The 26,042-nt window shown below is 44.0% G+C and overlaps 1 protein-coding gene across 2 annotated transcripts in view; it reads right to left on the reverse strand.

The window, feature by feature from the left end:
• The window catches only part of TNFSF8 (TNF superfamily member 8), a 77,118-nt gene extending 56,012 nt beyond the window's left edge, over positions 1-21,106 (reverse strand). For both annotated transcript variants that reach the window (XM_073600684.1, XM_073600683.1), the window contains exon 1: positions 20,594-21,106. In XM_073600684.1, the coding sequence (XP_073456785.1) occupies positions 20,594-20,731 (138 nt within the window). In that variant the 5' untranslated portion in view covers positions 20,732-21,106. The remainder of the gene's footprint in view (positions 1-20,593) is intronic.
• Positions 21,107-26,042: the final 4,936 nt, after the last annotated feature.

The raw sequence follows: 26,042 nt of genomic DNA on the forward strand, positions 1-26,042 counted from the left end.
GGGTGTCAGCATGACAGATGGTCACCATGAACTTATTGCTCATCATTGGTTTGACATTCTTCTAGATGTACCAGCATATCTTGGTTGTTCCCTTTGAGTGGTGTACAGTTGATGGGGCAATGGTAGACGGTAGGTTGGTGAGCTTCCAGGGTTCTGGGGTTCCACCATGACAGATGTTGGAAGGGTGGGGTGTGGGAATAAAAGAGTTGGTTAGGAAAGGGTTCCAGGGCAGTGTTTGTGCAGTTGACAGGGCAATGGTTGATGGTAGGTTGATGAAGTTCCAGGGTTCTGGGGTGCCAGCATGACAGACCAATGGGCTCCTTGATTTGCAATTGACTATCTATAATATTGAACTATTGAGAATTTAAGTCCCAGCACATCTTTGGCATTCCCTTTGAGTGTTGTACAGTTGATGGGCCAATGCTGTATGGTAGGTTGGTGAGGTTCCAGGGTTTTGTGGTGCCAGCATGACATATGGTCACCTTGACTCGTCATCATTGGTTTGGCCTTGTTCTAGATGTCTAATTGCTCTTGGTCATCCAGTGAAGGGTATCCTTTCCTACAAGAGCAGCTTTACCAGAGCCAGTGCGCTCCATGGATTACGACTGGCTTTCTTTTTGAATTTTGACCTGTTGAGAATTTAGGTCCCAACACATGTTGGACATTCCCTTTGAGTGGTGTACAGTTATAGGGGCAATGGTAAACGATAGGTTGGTGAGGTTCTAGGGTACTAAGGTGCCAGCATGACAGATGCTGGAAAGGTTACGAGGGTGGGGTGTGGAAAGAAAAAGGTTGGTTAGACAATGGTTCCAGGGCAGTATCATTATGTCACGATGGAAAGGTTTAAGAGAGGGGGAGATTTGTGGGTAAAACAAAGGTAGACAATTGTTGGAGAAGCAACAGCACCTGTTGTATGATCTGCATGCAGCCTTCAGCACCAGCTCAAATGCTTCACCAGTTGACATGGAATGTGTTACAGAGGACTTAGAAGGGTATGAAGGGTTCTGCAAGCTTTTTTGAACATCGCTGGCCACACATAGAGACAGTTTGCAAATACTTTTGCCAAAAGCTGGCAACTCCAAACTCAGCTCACCCCACCAGCTGAGGACTTGGTTGACAGTGTCTATGTAGTAAAATTTGAAGATGATTTGCTCCACAGCGCCTCCAGCTACATAGTTCAACGAGGGCTTCTTTTAAAGCTCTTGTACTGTTGGCCAAGCGTGTGTAAATACCTGAACCTTCATAGTGTGGCCAAAGGTTCCATTTAAGTGAGAATGGGGGGTTTAACTTTAAAATTTGAATTGTCCCCAGAACAAGATGTAAGCGGAAATCACCCATCGCTTACAAACGTTCCAGTGACAACTAAGATGGGGATTCCCCTCACTTTGAGGAAATTTCCTCTGATTTCCTGTTGCACCCCCAGGAGAGGAAGTGAAGGGAAATCTCAAAATCTGGTCACAGAATGTAAAAATGACTTGAAAGGGGATTTAACCCTTCCCTACCCTATCTTTTTCTTCTTTTTTTTCATTTCTTCCCTTTTAGTGAATCGGCCTTTCCACGGATTTTACAAATACTGCTGACTCCTTCACACTTTCTTCTGTAGTGCAGCAATTCATGATGTGTAAGTGACTTGCATTCTTATGTTATTCAGTAACCTGCGTTATACCCACTTCCTGACCTCATTTGCATTCTCATAATGAGTTTCATAAAACATTTTTCAAAGCTTTGGACACAACAGCTAAACTGTCTATAGTGCAGGAAGGAAACAAAATGAATATCTGTGCTTTATTCTCGAAACGTTTGTCTGATTCCAGTAATCATAAATACCAATCCAGACATCGTGTACACTCCCAAATCAAGATGAGCATAGACATCGATTGCTTTCAACACAGTCATGGTCCTGGGACTGGCCAATGCTAGCTGGATGTGAGCTGATGATATCAAATGACTGTGTTGTATGGGCCGGCCATTGTATTGCACTATGTCCACTTTTCACTTCTCCCACTTTCTTCTTCCCCACTTTCTTTTTATTTACTTCTTTGTTTGTCGCTTTTTTTGTATTCTTTGTGTTGGTTGTATACACGTTTGTCACTGGGTGATGGGTGTAGGGTGTGGGTCCTCGGGCCTACCTTGAAAGTCGTGGGATGGGGGAGGCCTTTTGGCTTGGTTCGCCCTCTGTCATGGGGTCTCCCTTTGTTCTTGGGTGGGTCTGTTTTGGCAGATCCTCCAGAGAAAGGGGTCCGTCTGGTTTTGGCCAGATGGACCATAGTGAAGTACCTCAGTCCCCGTCAGGAGCCTAATGCCCCGGGGGATCAAGGTAAGGTCCTTCCTACTGGAGGACAGTGTAACACCCGTTGCACATTTTGCGTTTCACTCTTCATGTGTGTGCACTTTTTTTGGCACCGGGTGGAGTTTTTGGGTATGTTTCACACGCCACTGGCTTTTCAAAAAAAAAAAAATCCCAGGGCTGGAAGGACAGAAATACAAATTCTTGCTCCCATGTACACTATATTGTCAAAAGTATTGGGACACCTGGCTTTACACACACATGAACTTTAATGACATCCCAGTCCGTAGGGTTCAATATTGAGTTGGCCCACCCTTTGCAGCTCTAACAGCTTCAACTCTTCTGGGAAGGCCGTCCACAAGGTTTAGGAGTGTGTCTATGGGAATGTTTGACCATTCTTCCAGAAGAGCATTTGTGAGGTCGGGCACTCATGTTGGACGAGAAGGCCTGGCTCACAGTCTCCGCTCTAATTTGTGTGCAGGCCAGTCAAGTTCCTCCACCCCAAACTCACTCATCTATGTCTTTATGGACCTTGCTTTGTGCACTGGTGTGCAGTCATGTTGGAACAGGATGGGGCCATCCCCAAATTGTTCCCACAAAGTTGGGAGCATGAAATTGTCCAAAATGTCTTGGTATGCTGACGCCTTAAAGTGATTGTAAAGGCTCGTTTTTTGTTTTTTTTAATAACAAACATATCATACTTACCTTCACTGTGCAGTTCGTTTTGCAAAGAGTGCCCCCGAACCTCATCTTCTGCGGTCCCCCGGCGGCTCTTGCGGCTCCTCCCCACATAAGATAACCCCCTAGGAGAAGCGCTCTCCTGGGGGGTTACCTTGCGGGCGTGTTCCTGAGTCCAGCATTTGCGTCCATAGACACTAATCCCGGACTCGGCCCCACCCCCCGGCGCTTGTGTCATTGGATTTGATTGACAGCAGCGGGAACCAAATGGCTGCGCTGCTATCAATCTATCCAATCAAGAGCGGAGAACCCAGTGGAGAGAGGGAGAGTGCATCTCCGCCAACAGAAATACAGGGCTCAGGTATGTAAAACGGGGGGGGGGGGGGTCACTGCCAGGTGTTTTTTCCCCTTAATGCATAGGATGCATTAAGGGGAAAAACACAAGGGTTTACAACCCCTTTAAGAGTTCCCTTCACTGGAACTAAGGGGCCAAGCCCAACCCCTGAAAAACAACCCCACACCATAATCCCCTCCTCCACCAAATGATTTGGACCAGTGCACAAAGCAAGGTCCATAAAGACAAGGATGAGCGAGTTTGGGGTGGAGGAACTTGACTGGACTGATGGGAACTCTTAAGGCGTCAGCATACCAAGACATTTTGGACAATTTCATGCTCCCAACCTTGTGGAAACAGTTTGGGGACGGCCCCTTCCTGTTCTAACATGACTGCACAACGGTGCACAAAGCAAGGTCCATAAAGACATGGATGAGCGAGTTTGGGGTGGAGGAACTTGACTGGCCTGCACAGAGTCCAGACCTCAACCCGATAGAACACCTTTGGGATGAATTTGAGAGGAGACTGTGAGCCAGGCCTTCTGGTCCAACATCAGTGCCTGGCCTCACAAATGCTCTTCTGGAAGAATGGTCAAACATTCCCATAGACACACTCCTAAACCTTGTGGACGGGCTTCCCAGAAAAGTTGAAGCTGTTATAGCTGCAAAGGGTGGGGCCAACTCAATATGGAACCCTATGGACTAAGACTGGGATGCCATTAAAGTTCATGTGCGTGTAAAGGCAGGTGTCCCAATACTTTTGACAATATAGTGTATGTATTTTTTCTGTGTATTAGGTCTTTTTCAGACAGGTTGTCTTGGGGGGGTTGGGTAAAATCGGGAGGCTGAGCCATGGTTTTACTGCCTTCTGGGCTTAATGATTGGTTGAATTTGGTGCCAAAGCACAAGTCCCTACCCCTACTCCAGCCCTGATAGGACACTGTCCCTCTGCTTCAAAAAAGGGTGGGCTCGGGGCGCAGAGCACTGTGTCTCAATCCCACCCTGTTGTGTGACTATAGCGAATACATTTTCGCTATTTTCACACTAAAGTCCCCCCCCCCAATCAGGAGGCAGGTCGTGAGAACTGTTTCCCAATTGGCCTAAGCGTCAGGCGATCCTATTGGATGTCTAGCGCTTAGGTGGAAGAGGAACAGTACGCTGTAGGGGATGGAGGAGTGGACACCGGAGACGCACCTCCGTTAGAAGGAGGAGAGGAGATCACAGCCCGGACCTAAAGTACGCTGTAAGGAGGAGCGGACACAGGAGCTGCTGCTCCTCACACCTATGGCCTCCGCTCCCCGCATCTCCAGGAGGAGGAGGAGAGGAGATCACAGCCACGAAAAGCCAAGCACACAATTGATTGGAATAAAAAAAAAGTCAAATTGGCGACTTATCTGGTTACGATTAGCTTGTGCACAAACATAGCAAAACAATTCCAATGGACGTGATAGTCCCCACACTGAGTTCGGGCAGCCGGCTACCATTGATGCCCTCTGGCCTCCTTGGAGATGTGGACCAGGAGGCTGCAGGACCAGGGACACGTTATTCTGGCCTAGGGCAGAACTAAGGGAAAATTATTTAAAAAAAAAAAAAAATTAATCAGTCACAGAAAAAATAATAACATTTCTGCTTGTGGAGGGTGCTGGGGTCCAAATTGGACAAGCTCCTTTTTTGGGAGTTAAGTTCAGCTTTACCACTTCATTTACAAAGCATTGCATAGAAAAACACACAGAGCCAGTGATGTCTAAAATAAGGTATGCGATTAAAACCAGAAAGGTTTTATTTAATCATTACCTTAAATTAGCTTTTTTTTTATTTTAAACGAGTTATTTATTTATTTAGTTAAATAATTATTTAATTTAATTATTTAAATAACTACCACAAATTTAGAAAAAAAAAAAGGTTTTCTTAGTTTCTGTTATAAAATGTTGTAAATAAGTAATTTTTCTCCTTCACTGATGTGCGCTGATGAGGCTGCACTGATGAGGAGGCACTAATATCCATTTTCCAGCGCTGATGCTCACTGATGGGTGGCACTGATGGGTAAGGATGGGCACTGATAGGCAGCTAAGCACTGATAGGCAGCACTGACGTGCACTGATAGGCATCACTGATGGGCACTGATTGCCATCACTGGTGGGCACTGATTGCCATCACTGGTGGGCAGTGATTGGCATCACTGGTGGGCACTGGTGGGCATCACTGATGGGCACTGATTGTCATCACTGGTGGGCAGTGATTGCCATCACTGATGGGCACTGATTGTCATCACTGTTGGGCAGTGATTGGCATCACTGGCGGGCACTGGTGGGCATCACTGATCTCCCGTGTGAGGAAAGCCGATTATTGGATCGGCTCTCCTCTCCTCACGCACTGTCAGCATGAGGAGAGGAATGCTGATAACTGGCACTTCCTATCTACACTGTGATCAGCTGTGATTGGACACAGCTGATCACATGGTAAAGAGCCTAGGCCATAGGCTCTTTACCATGATCGGTGATGCGGTGGGTCTGAGAGACACACCGCACCATGGATCACCGCACTGCGCGCCCTGTTCTCAGGGATGTCCGCTTAGAACGGGAAAGTCACCGCCTGGCCATCAATCTGCTATAGGCCGGGTGGGAAGTGGTTAAAAACAAACTATATAACCAATGCTGATCCAGAGGAAGGCAAAAAAAAACCCTTATAAAGCATTGTCCAACAGGGGAAAAAAATTCAGAATGAGCCCCATAGGAAAAAATATGTCTATGACAGGTTAAAAGGGGGAAGTTCCTCAAGACCACAACTGTGTCATTTGAGTTCAACCAAAAGACGGAAATAAAATTAAAAACCAACTCTATAACCACAGCTGATCCAGAGGAAGGCAAAAAAAAAATCCCCTTATAAAGCATAGTCCAATTTGTCCATACCAGGTTCAGAGGTGGAAGTTCCTCAAGCCCACAACTATGTTGATTTCTACCAAAAGACAAACATATTTTTTAAAAAAACAACAACAACAAAAAATACATACAGCTGATCCAGAGGAAGGCAAAAAAAACATTAAAAATCATGGTCCAATTTGCTCCAACAGGGAAAAAAAATCAGACTGAGCCCCATAGAAATAAATATGTCCACACTAGATTAAAAGGGGGAAGTTCCTTGAGTCCACAATGATGTAATTCGAGTTCAACCAAAAGACAAAAATAAAACATAAAATCAACGATACAACTACAGCTGATCCAGAGGAAGGCAAAAAAAAAAAACCTTATAAAGCATGGTCCAATATGTCCATACCTGGTTAAAAGGTAGACGTTCCTCAAGTCCACAACAATGTCATTCAAGTTCAACCACAAGACAAACATGTTTTAAAAAAACAAGCCTGTACGTACAGCTGATCCAGAGAAAGACAAAAAAAAAGCCCCTTATAAGGCATGGTCCAATTTGCTCCAATAGGCAAAAAACAAAATCAGAATGAGCCCCATAGAAATAAATATGTCCACACTAGATTAAAAGATGGAAGCTCCTCGGGTCCACAATGATGTAATTTGAGTTCAACCAAAAGACAAAAATAAAATATAAAATCAACTATACAACCACAGCTGATCTAGAGGAAGGCAAACAAAAACCTTATAAAGCATGGTCCAATATGTCCATACCTGGTTAAAAGGTAGACGTTCCTCAAGTCCACAACTGTGTCATTCTAGTTCAACCAAAAGACAAACTTATTTTAAAAAAACAAGCCCGTACGTACAGCTGATCCAGAGAAAGGCCAAAAAAAAGCCCCTTATAAGGCATGGTCCAATTTGCTCCAACAGGCAAAAAACAAAATCAGAATGAGCCCCATAGAAAAAATATGTCCATATCGTGTTAAAAGGTGGAAGTTCCTCAAGTCCACAACAATGTCATTTGAGTTTAGCGAAAGGCAAAAATAAATTAAAAAACAACTCTATAACCATAGCTGATCCAGAGGAAGGGGGAAAAAAAGCCCCTTATAAGGCAAGGTCCAATTTGCTCTGGCAAGGAAAAAAAACATTCAGAATGAGCCCCATAGGAAAAATATGCTCATACCGGGTTAAGAGGTGGACGTTTCTCAAGTCCATAGCAATGCTAATGTAACAATAATCAGCAAATATAAATACTAGAACAAACATGTGAGCAATCACTCCTGTTCTGTATGCCCAAGGGATTGTGAAGCCCCACAGAGTTGGCAATTAAATTGAATAATAATAATAAAAAAATAATGTAATTCTTTATTTTTAACAATAATTCCTCTTTGTGATTAATTCTGTTTTTATTTTTATTTTATTAATTCCCTGCAGTCTGATCATGGCGGGGTTTAAATTTGCCATGATTTCTTTTTCTATTCTTTAAATAGAATTTAAAATACAATTAAAACAAAATCCAATAAAAAAAAACAAAAAAACCTTTTAAGAAGTCACAGCGGGGAGAATTAAATATGCTTCTGCTTGTTTTAAGCTGACGTCTGCTTTAAATCAACGGGAAAACGGCATGCGGTTTAGCGGTTTTGGGTATTCGTTTGTATGCGAAAAGAAATTTGAATGCGAATGATGAATCAAGAAAAAATTGGGAAGTGATCCAATGCTAGAAAATTATCACATGCAGCAGCTTCCCTTTTCACAGTTGAACGCATGTAGCCTTTTATTTATTCATATATGCCAACCATTTTCCACCAAGATTTCATAGAACCCTTGGGTTCCTCCAAAGGTGTGCTAGGGGTTCCTTGAGCAATGGACAATTTCTGCTTCTCAGATCAATAACTATAGGCACCAATGATCTTAGTCATAATAAAAAAACGCAATTGGCGGGGTCCTGGTGACAAGTATCGTTGGGCAATTCAGGTAACAGGTTACCGGCTCACCTACTAGGGTGGTGTTCCTTATCAAAACAGGAGAAGTAGTCAACAAATGGTCTTAGCCATCTGGGAAGGACTTTGGTTGACAGAACTTTGGACTCTGGCAGTAACTCCATGTCTCGTTTTTCCTCCTGCCTCTTTGGAGATCCCTAGGATGGGACAAATAGGACAGTTCCATCCCCTACAACTGGGCCACTCCTTGGTATTGCTTGGATACTTTTAAGTTTATCATGGAGCTGGGGCTGCATGGAGTTAAGCCCGACTTGAGGAAGCCAAAAACTATCCACAAGTTGATTAGAGCAACGGACATTGTTGAGACTGTTCCAGGCCTCCCTTCAGCCACTTGCATAGTGGTCTGGAGAAATGTTTCTTCAAAGAGACTCACCAACAGGCACAAAGATCTGGCATGGGTGGCAATCCAAAGGGGGTTGCCACTCAGGACATTCATGCATGCCAGACACCTGTGCCGATACAGGCACTGCCCTTTTTGTATCACCCAGGAGGAAACTGCTTTGCACGTTTTCTGGAAGTGTCCCTTTGCACAGGGCCTGTTGAGGGCCTTGGAACCCAAACTTAAAGACTTTGTGCCACAGACTGCCATCACATACTTCGGTGTGCTGTACTGACTCTTTTTTGGAACCCATTCACAGGAGGACATTGACAGCGCCTGGCGGGTGCTGTGTTGCTTTAAGGACGCTTTATGGTGCACCAGAAAGCGCCTCATGCACCAGCGGGAGAAATGTCCATTAAGGACTGTCATAGACTGGTCCATAGTCTGCTCAGAGACTATAACTTGATGGACATTAAGGAGGAAGAGGAGGTCTGAAGACCCCCCCCCGTGTATCCTTGGCGGTTCAATAAAGCTTTGAGCCTGTGAACTCTTTTTTCTCCCTCCCCTATCCCCCCTTCCTACCCCCATCACACCGGTTGCCTGTTGAAATGCAATTTGACTGAAACGTTATATGACTTGCTCTCTAGTAACTTGTTATTTTTTAGTTAATGCTTTGGGGGTAATGCGGCGCTATGCATGACGTAAGGTTTCAGGGTATTAGTACTCCGCACAACACGTTAGGCATCATACCGCAGGATGAATGTAACTTATTTGTATGCTTGGAACTGTACTGTTATGTAGCGTATTTATGCACTGCGTCGCAGTACAGGGTGGAATGTACCCCGTTGTAGTATTTGTTTTTTTTGTATATTTTTATGCAAAATAAAGTATACATTTTCAATAAAAAATTCTTCCTAAGGAGTGCCAATGTAAGGGACATTTTTCCCACTGTCCACCAGTGTAATGGGGCCCTTCTCCAATGGCCACCAATGTATAAGGATCCTTCTACTGATTTCTAATCTAAGGTGGCTTTTTCACTGATCCCTCAATGTAGGGTAGACTTTCACTGACCATCAATGTAAGGAGGCAATTTCTGCCTCTCAGATCAGTAACTACAGACACCAATGATATTTTTAGATATCTGTAAAGGGGGTAGGTGCATTCTTCCTACTGAGTGATCACCAATATAAGGGGCATTTTTCCCACTGATCACCAATATAAGGAACATTCTTCTCACTAGTCACTACTGTAATAATGCCCTTTTCCAAAGGCCAGCAATCTATAAGGGGCCTTCCACTGACCAACAACCTAAGGTGGCTTCTCCACTGACTCCCAATGTAGGGTAGGCTTTCACTAACCCCCAATCTAGGGTAGGCTTTCACTGACCACCAATGTAAGGAGGCAATTTCTGCCTCTCAGATAAATAACTACAGACACAAAGGATCTTTTTAGATATCTGTAAAGGGGGCGGGGCATTCTTTCCACTGATCATCAATGTAAGGGACATTCTTTCCACTGACCACCAATGTAAGGGACATTTTTTCCACTGATAACCAGTGTAATGGGGCCTTTTCCACTGGCCGGCAATGCATAAGGGTCCTTTTTTTTTACTGACCACCAATCTAAGGTAGGCTTTCACTGATCACTAATGTAGGGTAGGCTTTCACTGATCACTAATGTAGGGTAGGCTTTCACTGATCACCAATGTAGGGTAGGCTTTCACTGATCACCAATGTAGGATAGGCTTTCACTGATCACCAATGTAGGGTAGGCTTTCACTGACCACCAATGTAGGATAGGCTTTCACTGATCACCAATGTAGGGTAGGCTTTCACTGACCTCCAATGTAGGGTAGGCTTTCACTGATCACCAATGTAGGGTAGGCTTTCACTGATCACCAATGTAGGGTAGGCTTTCACTGATCACCAATGTAGGGTAGGCTTTCACTGATCACCAATGTAGGGTAGGCTTTCACTGATCACCAATGTAGCGTAGGCTTTCACTGATCACCAATGAAGGGTAGGCTTTCACTGATCACCAATGTAGGGTAGGCTTTCACTGATCACCAATGTAGGGTAGGCTTTCACTGATCACCAATGTAGGGTAGGCTTGCACTGACCACCAATGTAGGGTAGGCTTTCACTGATCACCAATGTAGGGTAGGCTTTTACTGATCACCAGTATAGAGTAGGCTTTCAATAACCACCCCATGTAAGAAAGCACTTTGCTGACTATCAATATCGGAGGCATTTCTCCACCTACATCCAATCTAAAGGGAACAAAACAATTGTCAATGACTGTGTTTCTTTCTTGGCCATTACCATAATTATTTATTTTCATTTTCATTATTGAAAATAATGTTGTTGAATAGAGCAGTCCTGGGTGTCAAATATGCCAACCATACTGCATTTGCTTTTTTTGTTTTTTTATTTATTTCTATATTTTTATGCCATTGTACTATGCCACGATACTCAACGTACCATGAGCTGTAAATATAGCAATTATTAGCAGATGTCCACTGAGACCTGAAAGTTATTTTGAGGGCTCCTCCATGTTAAAAAGGTTGAGAAAGGCTGATATATGCAGGAAAAAGTACCGTATTTCCAAGTATTCCCGGCGGACCTGGGAAAACACATAGCAATGTATGTATTTGGCCATAGGCACCTAGCCTGAGGAATTGTTGGGAAATAGATACAAAACTGTCAACGCTCAAGTGATGAAAGGATATCACCTCGCTGTAGAGAAACGTCTATTAAAAATACATTCCCTGTTTCCTTCTGTAGTAAATAATGATATCCGAGGCTGTAGAACGCTCACCAGACTGGGAATATCTGCACAACACTATAAAACAGATAGAAAATGTACTGGCATCCTGTGATACCTTCAATAAACCTTCATTGTATGATAATATGCTATATTCACAAAGGTACTTGACAAGTCAGCATATAACATAGTACAAAATCTATCCAAGGTAAGACCTGTGGTGCCATAAAAGATCAATAGTGAACTATTACTAATATCCATAAGGAATAGTTCACTATTGATCTCTTATGGCACCACACAGTCTTAACCTCAAGCATGCCCACTGGAGAACTCGTTTCAAGGGTGAACCCTTTTCATTAGAGTTCATTGACCTCGAAGCATTGACTATGCACTGACATACGGGACCAATTAAAAACCATACCTTTATATCCAGATGGTAGAAGCAGTTCTCACGTTGGAGAATGATATTAGCTCCACTTTAAATCAAGAGCAATGAAGGGTGACAACGCTGATCCTATATAACAGTGGTCTTCAAAACCCTGGCCCAGGGGCCGGATGTGGCCCTGGGGCCGGATGTGGCCCTTTGCTTACTTTTATATGGCCCTTGGGGCAATATTCCCTCCACTGTCAGCAACCGAAAGAGGATGGGATTTTTGAGGTGCCATATAAGCCCCGCAAAAACAAGGGTATGTCTACAACACATATACTTTATTCTTAAATAAGTTAAAATCCATAGATACATGATTGTTTGCAGATACATATATACAGTCAACAATGGGGGTTGTTACATGTACTGGATTCCAAATGCACTTATGTCTTCTACATGTTTCGCCAAGTTGGCTTCTTCAGGAAGTATTAAAGTGCAACAGTACAACTATAAAGAGAATAAATGTAATTAATAAATGGTGGGGCATAGTTCCTGCTACTGACACCGACAATGGGGCACTATTCCTCCCACTGGCACCAATGATGGGACACTATTCCTCCCACTGGCACCAATGATGGGACACTATTCCTCCCACTGATACCAATGATGGGCACTATTCCTCCAACTAGTACCAATAATGGGGCACTATTCCTCCCACTGACACCAATGATTGGACACTATTCCTTCAACTAGTACGAATAATGGGGCACTATTCCGCCTACTGATACCAATGATGGGGCACTATTCCTCCCACTGACACCAATAATGGTGTACTATTCCTCCCACTGATACCAATGATGGGGCACTATTCCTCCCACTGATACCAATGACGGGACACTATTCCTCCAACTAGTACCAATAATGGGACACTATTCCTCCAATTGACACCAATGATGGGACACTATTCCTCCAACTAGTACGAATAATGGGGCACTATTCCTCCCACTGATACCAATGATGGGGCACTATTCCTCCCACTGATACCAATGACGGACACTATTCCTCCAACTAGTACCAATAATGGGACACTATTCCTCCAATTGACACCAATGATGGGACACTATTCCTCCAACTAGTACGAATAATGGGGCACTATTCCTCCCACTGATACCAATGATGGGACACTATTCCTCCAACTAGTACGAATAATGGGGCACTATTCCTCCCACTGATACCAATGATGGGGCACTATTCCTCCCACTGATACCAAGGATGGGGCACTATTCCTCCCACTGATACCAATGATGGGGCACTATTCCTCCCACTGACAGCAATGATGGGGTACTATTCCTTACATTGATACCAATGATGCAACACAATTACTCCCCCTAATACAATCATGGGGCATTGTTTACTCCGACTGACACCAGGACATTTTACAGAATACAGAATACAAAATACCTTTCCCAAAGGGAAATTGGGAAATTGTTACGACACAGACACACTTAACAAAGACAACACAAGATCACAACAATAAACTCAACAAGATGCAAAAACACAACAAAATTACCAATAACAGCCATTAACATCAATTAAAAAAATTAAAACTACACTACAAATAAAAGATCCATACAATTAAAATACAACATAGAATAAATAACACAGAATAAAATAACAGGCAAACACATCAAATACAAATAATACACCGCTTTCTCTAACACCACCCCCAGATAATAACCAACACAATACCCAACATACTATAAAAACAACACAAAATCCTGATCATAAACCAGAATTAAATCTGCACCTCCAGCCCTCACAGCAAATAATTCTATATCTTGATCACCACAGGCAAAACATTTTTTCCTGTGTGCATTGTGGGTGTAACAATCTGTCACTGATGGTACTCCGCAGACTCACCTGCGTATTGTGGAGTGGGTGGGAGGAGTTGTCTGAGATAGAACGTAACTTGAACAACATTCTCCTCTCCAACACTGTTGTAAAAGACTCTTTTCCAAATCAACAACATCCCTGGCCTTGCGAATCTGTTTGTTGAGTCTGTTGGTGTCAGACACCCTAAGCCTTCTTCCCCAGCATGCCGCTGCATACAGGAGAGCGCTGGCCACCACAGACTCATAAAACATCTTCAGCATCGTCCAGCAGATGTTAAAGGACCTCAGTCTCCTCAAAAGGTAGAGGCGGCTCTGGCCCTTCCTATAGAGCACCTCAGTGTTCTTGCTCCAGTCCAGCTTATTATCTATATGCACCCCCCAGATACTTGTACCTACTACCTCAACATCCACTCCTCGGATGGAGATTGGGGCCACTGGTGGCTTCCTCTTTCTGAAATCCACAACCAGCTCCTTTTGTCTTTGTCACCATTTAGATACAGATGATTAATCTCACACCATATAACAAAGTTCTCCACCACAGTCCTATACTCAGTCTCTTCTCCATCCCTGATACATCCCACCACCGCAGAGTCATCTGAAAAAAATATGAATATGGCAAGACTCTGTCTGGTAGCTAAAATCAGTGGTGTAGACAATAAAAAGAAAGGGAGAGAGAACTGTCCCCCTGGGGAACCCCAATATTGCTGATCACCCTATCTGACACACAGTCTTGCAAACGCACATACTGCAGGTCTTCCTGTCAGGTAGTCTACAATCCATGACACAAGGGAATCATCAACCTGTATTGCTGCTAGCTTCTCGCCCCAAAAGATCCGGCCTGATAGTAAGGGGCCGTCTTTAATATTGACTGGACCCTGGGCAAACATTTTCTTGGGCCTCCTTTTCCATGCAATTTCACTCTCCGCCCACTCTGAGACATACAATAAATAGCAGCTAGACTCAAAATCAGTTTACTGAATCAGATCAGGCAGCGATTGTGATTGGTTGCCAGAGGTTACAGTGTATCATTACCACTCATTGACTGGCTGCTAGAGGTTACAGCACACATTATGGCTCACTGTTTATTTTCTAGAGGTTACAACACATGACTTCTGCTTGTTGATTGGTTGCTAGAGATAACTGTGCATCAATACTGCTCACTGATTGATTGCTAGAGGTTACTGGACATCTATGCCACTCACTAATTGGTTGCTAGAGGTTACTGCACAATATTACTGCTCACTGATTGGTTCCCAGAGGTTACTACATATCCTTACCACTCAATGATTGGTTGCAAGAGGTTAGTGCACAGCATTACTGCTCACTGATTGGTTCCTAGAGGTTACTACATATCCTTACCACTCAATGATTGGTTTCAAGAGGTTGGTGCACATCATTACTGCTCACTGATTGGTTGCTAAAGGTTACAGCACATCATCTCCTCACTGCCTGCATACCATGGGCTGGGGAGATGAGGGGACCCATCAATAGACATAAAACTCCTAGGAATCCTGGGATCAGTGGCAATGCTGGGGGGTGATCAGTAGCAATGCTGGGGGGTTAATGGGATCAGTGGCAGTGGTGGGGGGAATGGGATTAGTTAGGAGGCAGTACACTGTGGCAAATTCTGAATCATGTAGAGCAAAGCTGCAAATCTTTGGCAAGTGGGGGATTCTACCAATTTAATGGGGAATTTACAATGACCACCAATGTGAGGGGGAATTTGCATTGACCACCACGTAACGGGGGAAAAGAGGGATTTCTACACTGACACCAATGTAATTAGAGCATTTACACCAACCACCAGTATAAGGGGGAATATACAATAACCTCCATGTAAGGGGGAATTTGCACTGACAACCATTGTTGAGGAGATTTACACTGACCACCAATGTAAAGGGGGGTTTACACTGACCACCAGTGTAAGGGCAATTCTGCACTTACCACCAATGTAAAGAGAAATGTACACTAATCACCAATGTTAAGAAGAATTTACACTGACAACCAATATAATGGGGGATTTTACATTAACAGCCAATAAAGTCAATAAAGGGGATTTCTACACTGGCCACTAATGTAAGGGGGATTTACACTCACCACCAATTTAAAGGGGGATTCTACATGGATCACCAATGTAAGGGAGGATTCAAAACTGACCACAAATGCAAGTTTAGATTTTTTTTAACGATTACCAAAGTTAAGAGGAGTTTCTACACTGGCCACCAATGTAATGGGGATTTACACTGACCACTAATGTAATAGGAGCATTCACAGTAACCACCAATGTAAAGAGGGATTTACACTGACCACCAATGTAAGGGGGACCACCACACTGGTCACTAGTGTGAACGAAAGGATTCTACACCAAGCCCCAATGTAATGAGAAGATTTACACTGACCACCAATGTAACTGAGACATTTAACCTGCGTTCACATTTGTGTGTGTCGGGAATACATGCAAAATCGCTTTACGGACACCACAGAAATGTGCTGCCCTTTAGCAGATACACAGCAGTGCCATTAATTGTTAATGACACCCTCATGCATCAGCTGACATGTATTCACATGCACCAAAATTCACGGTGCTGTGGCACCATGTTATTTTGAAGAAGTGTTCCATCTCCAATTTGCTTACCTTTGCAGAACAGGCTGATGTTAGGCTTAATGACTATAGTTGTAGGCAGGACTTTCAAGCATTTACCCCCCCAGTGGGCAGCATTGAGCAGAAGGGATGGTAGATATGACCTCAGGGGGGCATGATATACATATGAATGCTGCCTCTATTTACATATCAATGCCACGGTCCGCTACTATTTACATATTAACGCCGTCACTATTTACATATCAATGCAGGTTGTAAATACATGTAAACACAGGGTCTGCAGGTGAGTCATCTGTACATGACAAAAGGACAGAACTAGGCAGCAGCAACAGAACTTTTCACTGAGCTATCGGGACACAGCACGGGACTAAAACTTTAAGGGATAAGGAAATTTAAACTGGGATAGTTGGCAAGCATGAGGCAGCTGCTTTGGGCCACACAACGATGATGGGGCCCAGGGCAGCTGCCCCTTTTGCCCTGCCTTAAAAACAGTCCTGCTGATAGTTTTAAAAGCACTGGAGGAGTAAAAAACATGACCCTCACAGTGCTCGCTGACTTATCCAGGTGTGCATACAAGCGATTTTCCACTCCCACTGGCCACAGTCTACCCCCCTAAGGTCTGAAGGACAGTAAACTGGCCCTTTGTTTAGAAAGTTTGGAGACCCATGCTCTATAGATAAAGTATAATGTGTAAGCAGTGTCACCTTAGGACAGGAAGCTGGGACAAGGTCCTTTAGCACCCAAGGCAATAAAGCCAAAGAGCACCCCCCACACTACACCTTCAGCAAAGTAGGTTGCAAAGCCTGCCTTTTCTGTAAATATGCCCGCCCCCCACTTATGTGACCAAGATAGCTGCCCCCCTGCCCACCCCTTTGCCAGCCCTGACAGGAAGTATATTACTGGCAAGATCACCAGCTGGAAATAATGAAAAATCGTCAGAAAAGAAGAATCACTCCAGTGGCACACAGACAACAAAAAAAAACTTGACAGAAGGTCCAACCCTTCCCCATTCCATCCAAAACAAATCTGTTATTATGTAAATGCCGCTCAAAAATAACAGGATAAAAAGGAATAGCCCATGAAAAGATAAATTAACAAAATCAACATTTGCTGCAATATTCAGCTCCAATCCAGACATTTCTCCTGCAGTACTTTTTTCTGCCACTAGGTGTCCTCAGTCTGACAGTCGTCATCATCATCATTCAACCCACTTCTTCTGGGCTCAGGTCATCCTGGACCCGTGCCCAACCTGTGACTGGACAGTGAAAGGAAAAGCAGCCCAGTGATAAGCTCATCTCTACGCCAAACTGTTCTCCCCTCCTATGAGCATGCTTATTGTCCACCCATAAAATGATTGGTTCCTTGTGCTGCTTCTTCCTCTCAAACTACAGCCCTGCTATACAAAGAGTGCAAGAAGCCAAAAGATGAAGGGAGGAATAACTCCATTTCCAACATTGTGTCTAGCTATCTATCTGTTTGATACCAGTTGAGTTTAGAGCAGTGGTGGTCAACTGAAAAAAATTATAGAGGGCCATAAGTTTGGCCCATGAGACCTCCAGAGGGCCACACAATAGCACATCAATGCCCATAAATTTTTGTCCTGCTGCATTTTTTGCAACGTATTGCAATGCACATTGTAGAAGTTGGAGTACAATAATCCATAGCATTGGTGTCAGTGGATGCCATAGTATACCCCAACATTGGTGTCAGTGGATGCCATAGCATACCCCAACATTGGTATCAGTGAACACAATTTTAACCCCCAACATTGGTGTCAGTGGATGCCATAGTATACCGCAACATTGGTGTCAGTGGATCCTATAGTATACCCCAACATTAGTGTCAGTGGATGCCATAGTATACCGCAACATTGGTATTAGTGAATGCAATTTTAACCCCTAACATTGGTGTCAGTGGATGCCATAGTATACCCAAACATTGGTGTCAGTGGATGCCATAGTATACCCAAACTTTGGTGTCAGTGGATCCCATAGTATACCCCAACATTAGTACCAGTGAACGCAATTTTAACCCCCAACATTGGTGTCATTGAATGCGTAATAATCCTCAATATAGGTGTCAGTACAATACATGCAATAACCCCCAGCACTGGTGTCAGTGATCACAATATTAGCCCCAAGCATTGGTGTCAGGCCCATTGGACATGTGTTGGCTCCAGGGGTTTAGGGTATAGATCTCTAAACAAGGGAAAAAACTTGAATTATCTATAAATGTTGGTCCTGCAGCCTTTTTTGCAATGTATCACAATACATACTGAAGAAACTGGAGTACAATAACCCCCAGCATTGGTGTCTGAGGATGCAATAATAACCTCCCAACATTGGTGTCAGTAAATGCAATAAACTCCAACACTGATGTCAGTGATCGTAATAATAGCCCCCCAGAACTGGTATAATTGGACACAATAAACCCCAACTGTGGTGTCAGTGAATGCAATAATAGCCTTGATGTCAGAGAACTCCATCATAGCCCCCAACATTGGTGTCAGCCCCATGGACTGTATGTTGGGCACCAGGGGTTTAGGGTATATATCTCTAAAGAACAATGGAAGCAACTCAAGCTATCTATAAATGTTGATCTTGCAGCATTTTTTGCAGTGTATCGCAATACCTACTGAGGAAACTGGATTAGAATAACCCCAAGTATTGGTGTCAGTGGACGCAATAATGACCCCCACCATTGGTATCAGTGAACACAGTAATAATTCCCAACATTGGTGTCAGTGGATGCAATAATAAACCCCAACATTGGTATCAGTGAACTTAATAATAACTCCTAAAATTGGTGTCAGTAGACACAATAGTGGCTCCCAACATTGGTGTCAGTGAAAGCAATGATAACTCCTAACAATGGTATCAGTGAACACAATAATAACCCCCAAGATGGGTATCAGTGAATGCAATAAAAAACTCCAGCATTGGTGTCAGTGATCGCAACAATAACCCCCAACATTGGTATCAGTAAACGCGATAATAACTCCTAACATTGGTGTCAGTAGAGGCAATAATAACCCCCAACATTAGCATCAGAGAATGTAATAATAACCCCCAACATTGGTGTCAGTAAATGCAATAAACTCCAACATGTTAGTGATCGTAATAATAGCCCCCCAGAACTGGTATCGATGGACACAATAACCCCCAACTGTGGTGTCAGTAAATGAAATAATAGCCTTGGTGTCAGAGAACGCCATCATAGCCCTCAACATTGGTGTCAGCCCCATGGACTGTATGTTGGGCACCAGGGGTTTAGGGTATGTATCTCTAAAGAACAATGGAAACAACTCAAGCTATCTATACATTTTGATCTTGCAGCATTTTTTGCAGAGTATCGCAATACCTACTGATGAAACTGGAGTACAATAACCCCCAGCATTGGTGGCAGTGGACGCAAAAATAACGCCCACCATTGGTGTCAGAAGACGCAATAAGAACCACCAACATTGGTATCAGTGAACTTAATAATAACCCCTAAAATTGGTATCAGTAGATGCAATAGTAACTCCCAACATTGATGTAAGTGAACGCAATGATAACTCCTAACATTGGTATCAGTGAACACAATAATAACCCCCAACATTGGTATCAGTGAACGCAATAAAAAAAACAAACAACATTGGTGTCAGCGAACGCAATAATAACATCCAACATTGGTGTCAGCGATCGCAACAATAACCCCCAACATTGGTATCTTTGAACGCAAAATTAACCCCAACATTGGTGTCAGAGAATGTAATAATAACCCCCAACATTGGTATCAGAGAACGTAATAATAACCCCCAACATTGGTATCAGAGAACGTAATAATAACCCCTAACATTGGCACCAGAGAACGTAATAATAACCCCCAATATTGGTATCAGTGGACGCAATAACCCCCAACATTGGTGTCAGTGAATGTAATAACAGCCCTCAGCATTGGTGTCAGTGGCTGCAATAATAACCCCCAACATTGGTGCCAAGCCCGCCAGCCATGTGTTGGGTACCAGGGGATCTATCTATCTATCTATCTATCTATCTATCTATCTATCTATCTATCTATCTATCTATCTATCTATCTATCTATCTATCTATCTATCTATCATCCTCTATTATGGGTGATGGTGCCCCTTTGAACATGATCTACCCCTTGGTGCTATTGGAAGAAACTCTTTTCTTTCTTTTTTTTTTTCTTTACTTTTTTGAGTAGGTCAATTTATTACTGATACCCCTTATTGTGTATAATTGTCTTCTGAACAACCCATCATGATTGTAGACAACTACATATAAGTTCAAATATTTGCTAAATATCCAAACTGTTAAGATCTGTGTATACAATAGGAGCCACATGGCCCTATCAGAAGGACTCCCCTGGGTATGTGTCCCACCGGTTGAGAACAGGTGATTGAAGTCACCTTGAGACCTCCATCAAACTGTACAAATACAGAAACTGATAGAATGACATAAGCTGAGAAACGAGGACACTTACCATTCGGTCGCCTAGTAAAAGCACCAGTGTGGTTGCTGTACACACTAGACAGAGTGCACAGGCAGTGCTGCTGATATAGCACAAGGTTTTTTTAATGGCACGCAGCTCACGGGTAGCAAGATCTTGTGGTTCCATCATTTTCAGCTTCTGAAAGTTTTCTGAGTTGCAGGAACTGTTTTGCAATACATACAGCTATTCTAGTCTCATCATATAAACTCCCACACTGCATGTTATCTACCCCAGATCTTCTGTCTGCTAGGAAGAAATCAAAGCATCTTTTCCTTGCTCGGTTTCTCCCCACTGTTTCTCAAAACTTGTTTAATTTTAATATAAGAGAAAAGGTTTAAACCCGAAATTAAAATTACCTGACTTACGCATCCAATGACTAAGCATAACCGAAAGCAGGACAATTACGTAGATAGGAAATTGGCAAGCACGTACACATCGGTCGAAATATCAAAATTTGATAATTTTTTTTCCACGTTGTTCCCTGTACTTTTTTTTGTCTGACTGTATTTAAAGTACAATTTTACCATTATATATTGGGGTATGTACAGGGTAGGGTTTGTGGACACCTGACCATCACACCTATATGAGCTTGGTGGGCATCCCATTCCAAAACCACGGCCATTATAATGAAGTTGACCTCTTCTTTGAGGCAAACGAATCTCTGTACTTCTGGGAAGGCTTTCAACTACAATTTCGAGTGTGTCTGTGGGAATTTGGCCCATTTAGCCCTTTTTGAGGACAGGTACTGATGTTGGATGAGAAATCCCGTCTAACAATCATTATTTCACGTACTTCATTCTGAAGGGGTTTAGTATGGTTGAGCTCAGGGCTCTGTGTAAGAAACTCCAGTTCCTCCACACCAAAATGGTCAATCCATGGCTTTATTGACAGTCCATGTTCTGATCCGTAATAGGGAGACCTGGCTTGGAGTTCCAATTCTTCCAAATGGTGTGCCAATTCTTCCAAATGGTGTAGAAGTCAGGGCTCTGTGTGAATCACTTGAGTTCTTCCACACCAAACTGGTCAATCCATAACTCTTTGTACAGGTCAGGTACTGATATGTAATGGGACAACCTGGCTTGGAGTTCCAATTCATCCAAATGGTAATCAGCAGGGTTGAGGGCATGGCTCTGTGTTAGCAACTCAAGTTCCTCCACACCAAACTTGTTAATCCATGTCTTTATGGTCAGGTCAGGTACTGTAGCTTAATGGGAAAACCTGGCTCAGAGTTCCAATTCATCCAAATGGTAATCAGTAGGGTTGAGGTCATGGCTCTCTGTCAGCAACTCAAGTTTCTCCACACGATACTTGTTAATCCATGTCTTTATGGTCTGATCAGGTACTATAGTGTACTGGGAAAACCTGGCTCAGAGTCCCAGTTAATCCAAATGGCATCCAGTACGAATGAGATCATGGCTCTGTGTCGGCAACTCAAGTTCCTCCACACCAAACTTGTTATTCCATGTCTTTATGCTCAGGACAGGTACTGTTGTGTAATGGGAAGACCTGGCTCAGAGTTCCAATTCATCCAAATTGTATTCAGTAGGGTTGAGGTCATGGTTCCTTGTCGGCAACTCAAGTTCCTCCACACCAAACTTGTTAATCCGTGTCTTGTCATTGTTAATCCATGTCATGGTCAGGTCAGGTACTGTTGTGTAATGGTAAGACCTGGTCAAATTTCCAATTCATCCAAATGATGTTCAGTAGGGTTGGGGTCAGGGCTCTGTATAAGCCACTGGAGTTCCTCCAAACCAAATTGGTCAATCCAAGTCTTTACAGCCAGGTCAGGTACTGTTGTCTAATGGGAAGACCTGGCTCAGAGTTCCAATTCATCCATATGGTGTTAGTAGGGTTGAGGTCAGGGCTCTGTGTAGGCCACTTGAGTTCCTCCACACCAAACTGGTCAATCTATCTCTTTATGGTCAGGTCAGGTACTGATGTGTAATAGGCTCAGAGTTCCAATTCATCCAAATAGTGTTCAGTAGGGTTGGGGTCTGGTCTATTTGTAGGCTGCTCAAGTTTCTTTGTACCAAACTCATCAAGCCACGTTTTATGGAGGTCGCTTTGTACGCAGGGGCACGGTAATGCTGAAACAGAAATGGACCTTCCCCTAACTATTATGACAAGGTTGGAGGAGCACAATAAATGTCTTTGTATGCTTGCTGTAGTGTTGCCAGTTCCCCTTACTGGAAATACACTTTAGTCACATACCGTATTATGCAACAAATCACTTGTCTAAACCTATTTCTTTACCGTACTGTTTATTGATCTGCTTTGACTACCAGTGAGTCAGTCATATAAAATCCACCCAGCTGGCAGTCCATCAGTCCATTCTGCAGCAGAAAAATTCTACACAAAATACAAATGACACCAAAATTACGGGCTCTTAAGCTTTTTCTTGTGGAGTAATGTCCTCCCTCCTCACTATCCTATATATCCTGCATGTGGACATGTATATGTCTCTGCAAAAGGATGCAGATGAAAATATAGGTGAAAGAAGTGGGTCTTTCTTGCCAGTTCGTCTTTTTTTTTTTCTACTATGACAATAAGTGGGTATTATATAAAGAATGTTTTTATTTATGCTGGAGGATCACAATTCTGGTGGGATCTAGGACAAGTGTCTTATACCACCCCGGTGTCCTTCAGTCTACTTGGCTACCCTCTAGGTGTCTATTTAAAAAGCAAAGAAATGTGACTTTCACAAAACATTCTCTGGGTGGGGGGAAATCATGCATTGTCATTCAAAGTCCATCTCTGGGGGCGTGGTTATTTATTTATTTCAGGTACTTATATAGCGCCATCAATTTACGCAGCACTTTACATATACATTGTACATTCACATCAGTCCCTACCCTCAAGGAGCTTACAATCTAAGGTCCCCAACTCACATTCATACATACTAGGGACAATTTAGACAGGATCCAATTAACCTACCAGCATGTCTTTGGAGTGTGTGAGGAAACTGGAGTACCCGGAGGAAACCCACGCAGGCACAGGGAGAACATGCAAACTCCAGGCAGGTAGTGTCGTAGTTGGGATTCGAACCAGTGACCCTTCTTACTGCTAGGTGAGAGTGCTACCACCACACCACTGTGCCGCCCATACTTTAGGATGGCGACCTGAGAGGACATGTGTGATTGGAGCTCCGCACTTGCCTGCTTCTTCTACCTGATTCTAGCGGGACCTACTACTTCTTGGCCCCTGCTATCTCACCCAGTGACTTCCGGGTATGAGAAAGGGAAGGTCTGGTCCTGGGCGTAAACGTATTTCTGCTCAAAAGCCATCCCCGCAAGTGAAAGGGCAGATCACTGTAGGCCCCTCTAACATGGCGACAAGCCCATCGCCGGGCAACAAAAAAGTTTTCCCTGTGCCCGCACTGCATGTGTTGACTGCTCGTTTTTGTCTAGGGGAGAGGAGAAAACGGAAAATTGTATACTCACCTTTCCGTAATTTTCCTTTCCTGTCGTATCTTCATGGCAGCATACACTTTGGGTTGTGACTCCGCCCCCACAACCTGATAGGACTACATAGCTATAAGTTGTAGAGATGGCCCCTGCCCAGTATTCTCCGTATATATATATCTCACCTTAGACGGGTGGGAGATTGTATGCTGCCATGAAGATACGACAGGAAAGGAAAATTACGGAAAGGTGAGTATACAATTTTCCGTTTTCCTGTCGCATCATGGCAGCATACACTTTGGGGAGTAACTCGCAAAGACTGGGTGGGAATTCAAACTAAGTTTATTAATCAAATAATAGAGGAATTGGCCTGGATAACGGATCTTCCGAAATCCACCGTGGATAAGCAGGCGGAATCCACCTTGTAATGAGACATGAAGGTGTTCCTGGAGGACCAGGTAGCCGCTCTGCAAATCGTCTCCGCCGAGACTCTACAATATGCCGCCCAGGAGGTTGCCACTGCCCTGGTGGAGTGTGCCCTTAAGCCCTCAGGTACTTGATGGTTACTCAGTGAGTAAGATCTCTTGATGGTCTTTACTAGCCATGAAGCAATGGTGCGTGAGGATGCCGCTTGACCTCTCCTGAAACCATGTGGGATAATTAGGAGGTTTTCCGACTTTCTGATGGATTTTGTTGCTGAGAGGTATTCTATAACGGTACCCTTAACATCTAGTGGATGAGGGTCTCCCTGATCCGTGCTGAGTGCTGGAAGATTAATCTCCTGATTAAAATGGAAGGATGAGGACACCTTGGGGATGAATCGATCCGAAGGCCTTAGGACTAGCCTGTCTGGAAGAACAACCAAGTATGGTTCGTTAACCATTAGAGCTTGCATCTCTGACACTCGCTTTGCCGATGTTATGGCTATTAAAAATGAAACCTTCAGCGTCAGATCCCAGAGGGATATGCTCTGCATTGGAAAAAAGGGTTCCTTGGATAATGACTCTAGAACAATTGAGAGATCCCAGACCGGGAATGACGGTTTTCTGGGGGGCCTCAGCTTTAGACAGGCCCTCTGAAACTGAACCACCAGAGGCTCTTGCGCCCATTTAACTCCTGTCAAGGCAGACAGGGCCGATACCTGGACCTTCAGGGTGCTTGACCTAAGGCCTTTCTCTAGGCCTGATTGAAGGAACTCCAAGATGTGAGACACCGACGGGGAGGACGAGTCCCAACCTTGCTGGTGGGAGAAGGAGACAAATTTTTCCCAAACTCTTCTGTACGTGATGTTGGTAGTAGGCTTTCTGGCCTGGAGTAAGGTATCCACCACCTTCTGGGAACAGCCCTGCTCTAGGTACCTAGCCCTTTCAGTCTCCAGGCCATCAAGTGTAGCTTCCCCGGGTTCGGGTGAAGAAGATGTCCCTGGGAGAGTAGGTCTGTCGTCAATGGGAGAGGCAGAGGCTCTGCCGTGTTCAGCTGCATGAGGGTAGTAAACCATGGCCTCCTCGGCCAGAAAGGGATCACTGCTATCACCAATGCTGTTGACTTCTTGAGCCTCAGGAGGAATCTCGCTATGAGAGGCGTCGGGGGGAAAATGTACCCCAGGTGAAAGTTCCAGGGGTGTTGGAGGCAGTCCGTCCCCTCTGCCGAAGGAAACGGTGTCCTTGATAGGAATCTCTGACACTTTGTGTTCTCCGGAGTTGCTGCTAGGTCTATCTCTGGAGGACCCCAGGTTCGGGATATGAGAGCATAGGCTTGTGGACTCAGAGACCATTCGTTGTTGGAGTGGAAATTTCTGCTTAGTGAGTCGGCTAAGGTGTTCTGGACTCCCGGGACATAAACCGCCCTTAGGTCCAGTAGATTCAGCTGCGCCCTTTCCAGAACAGGACGGACCTCCTGTAACATGGACCTGCTTCTGGTGCCCCCCTGCCTGTTGATGTAGGCAACGGCCACCTTGTTGTCCATCCTTAGGAGGACGTGCTTCCTCCTCAAGTGAGAACTGAAGGCCAGGAGAGCCTGGAACGCTGCTCTCATCTCCA

This window comes from Aquarana catesbeiana, linkage group LG09 (assembly GCF_042186555.1).
Source record: "Aquarana catesbeiana isolate 2022-GZ linkage group LG09, ASM4218655v1, whole genome shotgun sequence".
Classification (NCBI taxonomy): domain Eukaryota; kingdom Metazoa; phylum Chordata; class Amphibia; order Anura; family Ranidae; genus Aquarana; species Aquarana catesbeiana.